This window comes from Opisthocomus hoazin, chromosome Z (assembly GCF_030867145.1).
Source record: "Opisthocomus hoazin isolate bOpiHoa1 chromosome Z, bOpiHoa1.hap1, whole genome shotgun sequence".
In the NCBI taxonomy this organism is placed as follows: Eukaryota; Metazoa; Chordata; class Aves; order Opisthocomiformes; family Opisthocomidae; genus Opisthocomus; species Opisthocomus hoazin.
Window position 1 is genome coordinate 15492276 of NC_134454.1, and position 11863 is coordinate 15504138.

General features: G+C 46.2%; 1 protein-coding gene across 1 annotated transcript; it reads left to right on the forward strand.

Annotated features, from left to right (window-relative positions):
- Positions 1 to 618: 618 nt before the first annotated feature.
- Positions 619 to 6241, forward strand: SRP19 (signal recognition particle 19). Its single transcript, XM_075411581.1, has 5 exons — positions 619 to 733; positions 2276 to 2351; positions 3380 to 3451; positions 4574 to 4685; positions 5599 to 6241. The coding sequence occupies exons 1-5, from the start codon at positions 696 to 698 to the stop codon at positions 5730 to 5732; spliced, it is 432 nt and encodes a 143-aa protein (XP_075267696.1). The 5' UTR covers positions 619 to 695; the 3' UTR covers positions 5733 to 6241.
- The last annotated feature ends 5622 nt before the right edge of the window (positions 6242 to 11863 follow it).

The window sequence follows — 11863 nt, forward strand, 5'->3', positions numbered from 1 at the left end:
TGGTGTCACCAGCGACCTTGCTGAGGGTGAGCTCTGCCCCACCACGCAGATCGTTAACGGAGGCGTTCAGCGGCACGCGACCCCCGGGGCACACCGCTCGTTAGTGCCTCCAGGCAGACTTCGTGCCGCCCGTCACCACCCCCCGGGTTCCCCTTCCGCTGGCGCCTGTGCCCCCCCAGGGTACGTGTCACCCCGCCGCGCTCCCCGCGCCCGGGGAGGCTGCGCGCCCCACGCGGCGCGGGCAGCCGACAGGGCCACGCCTCCCGCCTCTGCCCGCACCCAAGGGCGCTGAACGCAGCAGCGCTCTCCCAGCGCGGTGTCGTCCCGTAGCCCTCGGTACGGCATCGTTCTCGCCTCACGCTTCCGCTACCGACCGGGGAGCTCCTGGTTCCACAGACCGGGCCGCCGCGGGGATCTTCCCCCCCCAGCCCGGCCCCGCTTCTCCTCCCCTCAGCCGGCCCCAGCCCGGTCCCGTCCCGCCCCACGCTCCAGCCGCCAAGGCGCATGCGCGGCTGAGCGGGCGGCTGAGCGGCGGTCACGTCTCGCCTCCTCACAGGGTGATGCGCTTTAGAGACAGCACCACCGCCCAATGGGATTCGCAAGCCTGCAGGGCGGGGGCGGGATTTCCCAGCGAAGGGGAAGCTGGGGGAGGGCGGCACCACTGGGGGCTGTAGCGGTGCCGGCGCTGTCGGGTTATGGCGGCCGCCGCCGCGTCTCCGGCTGACAAGGAGAGGTAACGCGCGGGCCCGACGCTGCCGGCACGCCTCCTTGGCGGCGGGCGGCGCCGAGGCGGCGGGGTGGCGCGGCGCTTTGCAGCGTGCGGTGGCGGGCCGGGCAAGATGGCGGCGGGGCGGCTGCGGGGCCCACGGGGGTGGCGGCGCGGCGCTGAGGCGGGCGGTCGGGCCCCTCTGGCCGCGGTGCCGCGCTGCGCCGCCGTTGCTGATCCAGGTCGTTCGCTCGCTTGCTCCGTCCCCGTTCTCCGGCGCTGCCGTAGCCCTTCGCGCAGGCGTTGTGCGGCTTCCCCCTGTAGGGCTCGGCTGGGAGGGGTTTTGTTGTCTGTTGAGAAGTGTAACTGAGGTTCTGGTGCTCCTGCTCCCTGTGTGTGCTTGACGGGCTCAAATCTACGGAAAAATCTTAAGCATGTTTTATAGATAGTGTATAGAAGTGTCGTTTTTGAGAGGCTTTGTAACTTACCCAGATCTGGGTTGTTCTGTGTGTGATTAGAAAAAAAAAAAAAAAGCAAATCAGTAGTAAAAGAACCCGTGCTCCTTACTTCTATCAATACCGTAGTTAGCAATTGCTCTACTACAGCCTTTTCACAGAATCACAGAATGTTCGGAGTAGGAGGGACCTCTGGGGATCACCCAGCCCAAACCCCCCTGCCGAAGCAGGGTCACCTACAGCAGGCTGCACAGGACCTTGTCCAGGCGGGTCTTGAATATCTCCAGAGAAGGAGACTCCACAACCTCCCTGGGCAGCCTGTGCCAGGGCTCCGTCACCCTCAGAGGGAAGAAGTTCTTTCTCATGTTCAGACGGAACTTCCTGTGCTTCAGTTTGTGCCCATTGCCCCTTGTCCTGTCACTGGGCACCACTGAGAAGAGTCTGGCCCCATCCTCCTGACACCCACCCTTTAGATATTGATAAGCATTTATTAGGTCCCCTCTCAGCCTTCTCTTCTTCAGGCTGAACAAGCCCAGCTCCCTCAGCCTCTCCTCGTAGGGGAGAAGTTCCAGTCCCCTCATCATCCTCATAGCCCTCCGCTGGACTCTCTCCAGTAGCTCCTCATCTTTCTTGAACTGGGGAGCCCAGAACTGGACGCAGGACTCCAGATGGGGCCTCACAGGGCAGAGTAGAGGGGGAGGAGAACCTCCCTCGACCTGCTGGCCACACTCCTCTTGATGCACCCCAGGATTTTAAATCTTTTGAGGGAAATGTGTAGGTTTTCTTTTAGGTTTCAGGGGTTTAAAAAGTGGATTGGAACATTCAGCCGCCTTTTCCTCTCAAGATAAATAGCACCATCGTTTGTACACTCTGTGCTCCAGAAAGTGAATGGAACATATCAGCCAAATGGTCATGCAGTGTCCTGGAGAACTCAAAGCAGGGCTTTGCAACATCTTGCTGATTGGTCTAGGGAAAATAAATGGTAGTTCTAAGCTGCTGTGGGAAGTTTTGTGTTGTAGCAGTGAGATTTACTCTTTGTTTCACTAGGAAAATATTGCATAAACAATTAATGAGTTGATACTGCTTATTTTAACTCACTGTTTTCCCTTTTTAGATTCATCTGCATTTATCCAGCATATTTGAATAACAAGAAGACGATAGCAGAAGGAAGAAGGATACCCATAGACAAAGTAATTTGTGGGTGGCAGAGAAATATGGTGTTTTGTTTTGCTCTGTGGTAGTGTGTGTAAAATTGGAAAATAAACCTCAAAGCTGTTGATCTTTCCTATCTCCCATGGCAAGTAGCTCGAAAACAGGAAATCACAGTGTGTTTGAAGATAACCTAGTGTCAGCATGTGAATTTGGTAGAAGAGCACTGGTTTTAAGTGTCTGCTTCCATGTGAGCAGCACCTTTGGCAAGCAGGTGAAGCGGTGGGAAACTTCATGCACTCAACCTCCTACATAAGTAGTTTGCCAGATTTCAAAGCGATGCAGAAAAGAATAGCTAGCTAATGATTGTTTGCTCAGTGACTGGCTATATATGCCTATATTCTGTGCCCTGTCGCCATTGCTGCTGTCAAAGATAGAACTTACAGTGCATGTGGCACATAGGGTTGGTAGTTGTTGCTTTTAATCTGTCCAGAACTAGTTTTTGATCATCTCACTCCTTTGTAATATTTTTAAGAAGCAGTACTGGGAATATAAAGGGCTTTTTTTCTTCTGCTTAGGGTTGGGGTTTTTTTTCTGATAACAGTTAAAAATGAAATCTTCCTTGAGCATGCAAGTTGCCAAAGATCTGTCTATGGGAGGAACCTGCTGCCCTGTGCCTAGAAAGTTTCTGTTCTTTTCTCCTTCAGTCCTTGCTGTAAGTTTGCTGTTGCTCATTCATGGCTTTTGGGTTTTTTTTGTAGATAAAATTTTAGTTCATTTCAGTTGCTTTTTCTAAGCAATTCTTTTACTTGCTGCCATCCTAATTAATTCTATCTCACCTGTTTCCCGTTTTACTAATGTCTTGTCTCTTCTTTATTTTCTTTATTTAAGATACATTTTCTAGACCGTAGGAGCACTCATAAGATGACTTCTGCAGTAGATTTGTCCTTTTTTCAAGTACCTTCTCTTTCCCTGTAGTTTTTGAGTACAGGGTGGGAAACTGCTAGTTATTGCTCTATAGGTAGTTCATAATTGAAAAACAATTAAGTGTAACACATTGTTTCAACAGGCTGTTGAAAATCCCACATCTACAGAAATCCAAGATGTATGTGCAGCAGTTGGATTCAACGTTCTATTAGAGGTAATTAAAAAAACCAAACCACAAAAAAACCTCCCAAAACTTGGTATGTGTTCTTCTTTCATTGTATCTTTTCTTACAGACATGATAAATTACAGCTGAGCAGTTTTTGTTACCAGCTAAGATACTTGTATGCAAGGCTGGAATAACCTGGATCTCTGAGATGATGCCACTTTTTAAGCTTATAAACAGATTACTGTTATGTAACTACCCTTCTGAGAAAATGATCCTAGGTACTTAAAAGTGTGTCAGAATAAAAGCTGATTTTGCAAGCTGCAACTCTGCAAATTAAGCTTTTTAAAAAAGCAAATTTTTAATGAAAGGTGATTACGTATTGGAATGATTGTGCTGTAGGAATAGGATTCTGACGCTTGAAATCTTCAGGGTCCTTTGGAGTTATGTTTTAGCCGGAGAATGTTAATTTTTTTTATTGCAATACCTGCTTGGTGTTTAAATAGTTTAAGTGGGTTACTTATTTGCTGGGGACTGAGTCTGGGTTTCTAAAGAGGTAGCTTTTTGCAATTCATTTTCTGAAGTAATTACTCATTTTGAGTAGTTGAATTTTGTATCACTTCTTTACTAAAGAATTTAGGTCCTCATCTAAGAGGGCGACTGGTATCCAAAAACCAGTAGAATACTGCTTTGCTTTTCAGATTTTGAATATATTCCTGTTAGTGCACACCAGCCTGTGAAATAGCCAGTACCAGCAAGAAACCACAAATGTTTTAGCAAAAACGAAGGCTATGAGTATCCAAAAGCAGTGAGCCTCAGACTGTGACCTGCTGACGTACTGTCTCCAGGTGTCCAGGGCTGTGGACATGAAACAAAACTTGTGTCACTGCGGTCCAGACTGGTGGGGAAGTAGAACGGTCCCTGTAGCAGGGTACTCACAAATTGTTCAGTACCAGTAGTGGATTGCAGCAGTGCTTCTGAAAAAGTCATGCTGTACCTTTGGATATTGCTGCAGTGGCTAAAGGGTGGGTGACGCTGCTGGAGAGCTACCGTTACGGTTTGCATCCGTTTGGAATGATTCCAGGCTGCTATGACTGAGATCAGTTGCCTGACAGATTTTGCAGAAAATTATTCCAGTATTTATCACAAAAAGTTCCTCGTTTTGTATGACAGAAAAACAAGATGTATCCTAGAGAGTGGAACAGAGATGTGCAGTACAGAGGTAGAGTACGAATCCAGCTCAGACAAGATGATGGCAACCCATGTTTACCTCAGTTTCCAACACGTGAGTAGAGTACCTGGGTTAGGCACTTTGTTACTAAAACAGAAAGACTTTGTTTATTTTGTTATATTACCAGCTTGTTTAACTAGTTTCAGTATTACAAATTTTACAACTTACACAGGCAAACAGATTTAATGTAAAGTCAACCAAATCAAGTTGGTGTGCGAGCACTGAGTAGAGTTTGCAAGATGCTGTTGTCTTTAATCCTGCTGTTTCTTCGGCACTTGAATTGGAGGGGGTTTTGGAGAGTGTTGTGTGATTGCTGTGTTGAACAAAGCAGCTGTTCAAGTGTTGGCTTACTGTTTTGTTGACAGTCAAAACAGATTTTTGTATTAAAATTACTGAATTCCACCTTTTTTTTTGGTTACAGACATTAGCTGGGCATCAGCATGCGTGCCAAATTGATAAAATACAATACTGACTTCATTTTTCTGCTGGCTATTTGCATAAATTAACAATGGAGCAGGTCTATTTAATTAACAAGAATAGTGCATCTTGAATGACAAGTAATTTAGTCTTTGGCATTTTTCCTGACGAGTAATGAGTATGTAAAGGGGAAACAAATATATATCTGAAGAAGCATGCATTTAAGGAAAGAGCAAGAAGAATACTGAATCTAGAGTAGCATAGGAGTGCTGTTGGTCAGAGGGAGACGATTTAAAACCATATCCCTGCTGGAGGACAGCAGTGCCTTCTTAAAAATACTTGAAGCTTTTGCCTTGTCAAACTGGGAAAAAAAGAGGTTGCGAAAGAGTTTTTCACAAACTTCTAGCTACACAGGGGAAGGAAGCAGAACTCATGGGCTTTATGTCTGTTTTAACAGAAATCTAAAGTGGGGCTGGAGTTTCTAACTTTGAAAATGATGCAAATGTTCTTAATGTAGTAGGCATGCATTGATCTCTCCCTGTATTTCTAGGTAAATCAGTGATGCTGTACGCTGCAGAAACCATTCCCAAACTGAAAACAAGAACCCAAAAGATGGGAGGTAGTGATCAAAGTCTTCAGCAAGGAGAGGGAGGCAGGAAAGGTAAAGGGAAGAAAAAGAAATGAGCTGCTTCTGGAATAATTATTACGTCACATAGCTGTACTTAAAACAAGTATGGATGGACACATTACTTGCTGCAGCTTTGAAGTGAAAGATACAAGCGAGAAACAAACAGGTGAAAGTGAATAGAACTGCCTGCTTGGAACTGGAATGCATGTCCGCATCATTGTCACAATAAACCTGTCTGCACACACAGCCTGCAAGCCTGAAGCTAGCATCCGCTTTTAAAAGTGGAAGAACATAAGCAAATGGGGTGGGTGGAAGAATTATTATTTCCAGAAGAAATATGCAGCTTTTGTTAAATAAATATTGTTAGGCGGACTAGATATCTGAAAACTGGTTGCCTTAGTAAACCATGTACCTGTGCTAGTGAAGTGATTGTCTTAATTCCGGAGAGTCTTTATCACAACAGAAAAATGTAAGTCAATGAAGTTATGGCTCTGTAAACTTCCCTTGCTAATAATCTTTCACAACTGTCAAGTGTACTAATAAAGGTGATGTTAATTTTGAGAAACATGATTTTATAGAATACTTTTTCCAAAAGTGTTAATTTTTCCTCTACAGCCTGTTGTAATGAAGTCAGTGGCATGTATTGTGAGGATAATACTGTAAAGTTTTAAGATAATTTGAAAAAAATGGCTCCCTTTTGTGTCGTGTATAATATGGGACACTCTATTGCCCTATTTTTGGTTGTTGTTTCGGAGCTTGGGAAGCATAGCTTTATTTTCTACCTGTCAATTGACTGTTTCAGATGTCTGAGGCTTGCAGTATCTAGTAACTTAAAAGAATTCTTTTTTTTTAATGTAGTCCACAGACAGGGACAGAACGTTGTTTGCAGAAGATGAGTTGGTCAGAACAGTTGTCCAGTAGCAAGGCTCTGTCCCAGTAATTAAGAAATGAACTGTGCAAGTTAAATGAGGGGTAGTCTAGTATTAGGGGATGGGAAAAGAAACAGCAGTACCTGTTTTGAGATGAAAACCAAAAATCCTGCATGAGTTTTCTAATCCTTACTATATGAAAGCATTCAACTGACTTGGCTTTCACAGCTGACCACTGGAAGCAAGTTATCAGGTTATTTTTGATAAATGTTTTGTGTGGCTGTAATCTCTTCCAGGTTTTGTCCATCAGGTGTGCTGCTCTATGGCATCACCTGTTGCCCATTTTAAAGATAAACAGCATGCAAAATGTATCTAGCCATTTAATGACTACTCTAAAGTAATGGAACTTGGCACCAAGTTCCTGATATCCCTGCTCAGGTTACTTGTGCTTGTCGTTTGGGTTTTCTTACGTTCTAGTATTTCTTGTTCCACGCCACTGCATCGTTTGCAAACAGATGTGAGCTGACCCTGCCCTGTGAAGTCGGTGCCGGTAGTGCTGCTGCGCAGAGCCCCCGGCATGCGAGTAGTTTGGCGTCGGTGACGTTCCCTCTCCGTGACACGCTGTGATGTGGTTCTTGCGTTGCATTGGTTGCCAGAGGAGGGGGTGCGTTCTCGTTCTCGCTGCTCTCGTACCAGACTCAAACGCTGCCGGGACAGAGCTGCTCAGGGCAAGCCCTGTGCCGGTGTGGGAGCAGCAGTGTGTAGGCTCTCTGAGGCAGGATGGCTTGGGAGAAGAAATCCTGTATTCTACGGCTGTAGTTGACTGTGTTCACATACAAGTGCCTTCAGGTTTTTTTCTGCTGATGTAACGGTTTACACAAGCTACCTGCGGATTGTCTGGCCTTGAAAGCGCACCGAGGTTTTGAGAAGTGAGTTAAAATGGTATCTCTGCGAGCTGGTGGGATGCTGTGGGGTAGGAGCAGCAGGAACAGGTGCTATCTGAAAGTTTTTTTTGTTACAGAAAACAACCAGATGTGATCAGAAGTTGTTAGGTGCATCCACTCTGTGGAGTACAGAAGTGCTACAGGTTGGTTGCAACACGGGGAAAAGTACCAAGTGAGATATCCAAGCAAGAGTGGAAGACGCACTTGTGGTATGGAAGACCACAACTGCCCACAGATTATGGGGCTGGAGTTATTCCTGGCTTTTCCCAAGTGCTGGGTCACTTCTCTGAAACTTTTATTTAAACTGAGAGCTCTCTGAAAATTTTTTGGTACCAGGCAACTCAGCTCTGTGATCTTAAGTGGAGGGGAATGACTCTGGCCAAGTCGACGATCGTGTCATGCTGAAGTATTGTAAGTCGGAGCTCTAGACGAGACAGCTGAAAAATGTGGAGGTTGAGTCTTGTGGGAGATCTGTTTACAGTGACTAGAAATTAAGTATCTTACAAACTTGCCTGTCCTATGGTAGGTATGTTGAGAAAGAGTCTTAGTGGTATTGCTTACCAAAATTTCGCGATCAAAGAAGCCAAAATAGTAAATTTTAGCTATTTTTAAGTGTAAAGATCTTACAAGAAAGTCTGAGAGAGATTTCTGAAGCGAGTAACATTGAGCTCAAATGTATAAAACTGGGATTTAATCAAATTAACAAAGAAAGCCCTAGGGATATTTTGGGTAAAGCTGACTTTTTTTTTTTTTAAGGAAATTGTGCACTGCTAGGAAATCAGATGATTACTGCCATGAGGAGGTGGAAGACTGAGTCCCCCAACCCCTGCCTCTTTATCCCCCATGTCTGATCGAGCTCAGCGTTTTCCTGTTTCTGATCTCTGTCTGGCTTTAGGGTAAGTGTATCATGTGAGCAATATTTATTCCTAAACTGGGCGTCAGAACGTTAAACACAACTCCCCTTTCCTGCCAGGGTTAAGCTGGCAAACCAGGCTTTCATTTCTCTATTTCCTGTTTTTTTAATAAACGGGGTTCTTCAGAGGACTGAAAACAAACAAGATGAAAACAAGATGGACAGTCTGCAGGTCTTTCCCCCTTCCCCTCTCGCTGCCACCCCCGTCAGTTCCTGGGAACAGGCACCATGCTTCAAGGCCGTTGTGGGACTGCAAGTGCTGTAAAACCACAGGAATACTGCAACTGCTGATCTCAATGCTATAAAAAAAAAAAATCTTTTTTTCTGAGGGAAAAACTGGGTGATAATGGATGTCTGTGTTCCACCTGTCTTGCTTTTACGTTTTCTTTGTGAGAAACTGCTGAAGCAGTATAGTTACTGGAGAGACCCTGCGATGTGTGTTTTCTGTAGGTGGCAACATGAACAGAGAGATGTGCACCGCCGGAGGGACGTTTGCTCTGCAGCTCAGGGGGCATTGATATATTGGATATGGTTATTGAGCTAGGGTCCCTCCAGAAGATACGACTCTAGCTAATTAAAAGCATATACTTGTTATTTTTGTATACTTCTTTTTGGGTACCTAGACAAAGATTAAGCACTTGAAATGGACACGTGAGCTCGGAATCCGTGTAACGATCCTTGTAGCGATTTCTGTGTCAGCAATGGGTGGGAACATTGACCCTGGGCATTAAGCAGGTCTGAAGACACAGGCAGTCAACACTGGCATGATAAAAATGAAAATTCAGCACTGTTGTGAGATCGATGCTTTATTATTTTGGTTGTATGGAAGAGGGCACGTAGCTGCTGTGCCAGAAGCACAACCATCATTACTCAGTTCTTAATATAAAGAGGATTTGAGAAGGTTATTTTGAAATGTGTTCTAGCTTGGGAAGTGACAACAATGTGTGACCGTATGTAGTTCTTCACCTTCAGCCATGAAGCAGATTTCTCAAAGACCGCATCTGCAGAAAATAGCTGTTCTTAAAAAAAACTTGCCTGTTTTTATGTACTGTTCCTCGTGTGCACTTAATGGTTGGAGCCTTTAGGCCATAACTCCCTTTTGGGGTAGCCTGTACATCTGGGATGTTCGTGTGTGCTGTACTGAGGGCGTGGAAGACAGCGTGGCACCCTTGCTTCCTTCTCTGCGGCTGCAGCTGTACCTGTGTTGGAGTGGGATGGAACAGACAGACTGCATCAGTTGGAAGGGACGTACAAGCACCATCTAGTCCAGCTGCCCGACCTCCTCAGGGCTGACCAGGAGCTAAAGTGTGGTATGAAGGGCATTGTCCAAGTGCGTCTTAACCACTGACAGGCTTGGGGCATTGACCGCCTCTCTAGCAAGCCCGTTCCAGAGTCTGACCACCCTCTCAATACAGGAATGCTTCCTGATGTCCAGTCTGAACCTCCCCTGGCGCAGGTTTGCACCATTCCCAAGCACCCTGTCACTGGATACCAGTTATTAGCTGCTTCTTGTTACAGACTGGCCTTTACAGGGTTATTTGACCTCACAGGATAAAATAACCTCACTTCTAAAAGAGAGGGTTTTTTCCCCTAAAGAAAAAAGACTTAATATAAATAATCTATTGCTTTATAGCTTTTGAGCCTGCTGAGTCATTTGGTTGGCACGAGACAAAGAGCAGAGGTCGCCAAGATAGTGAGTTCCGGTAAGTCATGAAGCTAAGTGGTCAGACCAGGAGATAAGACTATGGTAATGCATCACCCAGTGAGGAAACTTTCTGTGTCGCTGGTGGGGCAAGGAGGACGAGTGTTTGTCCTTCCTGGTTGGCAGTTTGCTCGACCAAACAGTGTTTAATGCTGGGTGTTCAGCCAGCACATGCGCAGCTGCGAATTAGGTACAAGTTTTGCTAACGGCCCTGAAAAGACGGGAGAATGGAAAGTACCGCAGCAGCTGGTGTCAGGGGGGCGGGAGGAGACTGGCAGGTAGTGTGGGACCTGGGAGGGAGCCGGGGACACGCCAGGTAGGAGCTGAGTACCCCGCGCAGTCGTGATGCTGCTTGTAAAACAGCGCGTGTGTCTGCCCTTCATCTGCCAGTGTGTACTGGTTTCGGCTGGGCTGGAGTTAATTTTCCTCCCAGCAGCTGCTGTGTTTCAGAGTTAGTGGGAGAAGAATGTTGATAATACACGGATGTTTTCAGTTGTTGCTAAGAAATCAGGGACTTTTTTTCCAGTTTCCCATGTTCATCTGATGAGCAGGAGTGCAGGAGCTGGGAGGGAGCACAGCCAGGCAGCGAGCCCAAGCTGGCCGGTGGAAGTGTTCGCTACCAAGGATGTCAGCTCAGTTTATGGAGGGGGGTTGGCCAGAGAGGGCAGCAATTCTCCCTTTTCTGTGAGTTCAGGCTTCTCCTGTGAGTTCTGCAAAATTCGCAAGTTTGGTGCAATCTGCGCGCTCCAGGAAATCCACGGGTTCCACGGCGGCGGCTCACGGACTGACTGCACAGTTGATCAGTTGTCGGGCAGTGAGCAAAATTGCACCGTGTGTCACTTGTTTTGCATACTTCTTATTGCTATTATTTCCTTTGTTGCCTGTTAAGCTGCCCTTATCTCAGCCTGTGGGTTTTACTCTTTGCGCATTCTCCTCCCCATCCCAGTGGTGGGAGGGAGGAGCGCGTGAGCTGCTGGGTGGTTCTCACTGCCAGGTTAAACCACGACACCAGCTTTGGGAGCTTTTTTGGGCGTGGGTTTTTGTTTTGTTCTGGGTTTTTCTCCAGATAGCAGAACGTAAGACATGTCTAGTTGAAGGCGTTCAGAATTTTCTTCCTGCAATAATACGAACGCCAGGTGTATATAAAGTGTTATTTGTTTTGTGGACTTCCGTAGCCTCAGCAACGGCGTCAGTTACATGGCCTTCCAAAAGATGCTAAATTCAAGGAAGTTCATCTTCAATTATTTTTACTTGACTAGTTCATGAGGTCATGTGGTCATCTGAGGATTTTTCTGCTCCGGAATATCTTAATGTTTTATGTACCAGTAGGAAATGTATCCTTCAGAATACTATGTCGACGTGGTTGTACAGCCAAGGACTGCTGCAGTGGTCCTGGGCTGTTACCCTCCAGGTACTGTTCCATTCCATCATGCTGCATGGAGACGTTCTCTGGACAAGACTCATGGTCGCTCTGTTTGCATGGCTGCCAAACGTGTGCTTTACAGGAAATACTGACAGTCTCTCATGACCTACAAGAACTTGAGATTTCGTTTTTCCGGACTCTGTTCTTCCTCTGTTGCACAGGGACTTTATTGTTGGTGGAGTCTGAAATGGGGGCGGGAGGTGATGAAGCAATGTCGTACCATTTTCGTGTTGATTCTCAGACTACCCAGAGTTGACAAGACTGGAATGCAAACTCAAGACACTTTCTTAAACTTGTCAAAAAAAGTTGTGAGGGTTTGACCTGGCAAGTGTCAGT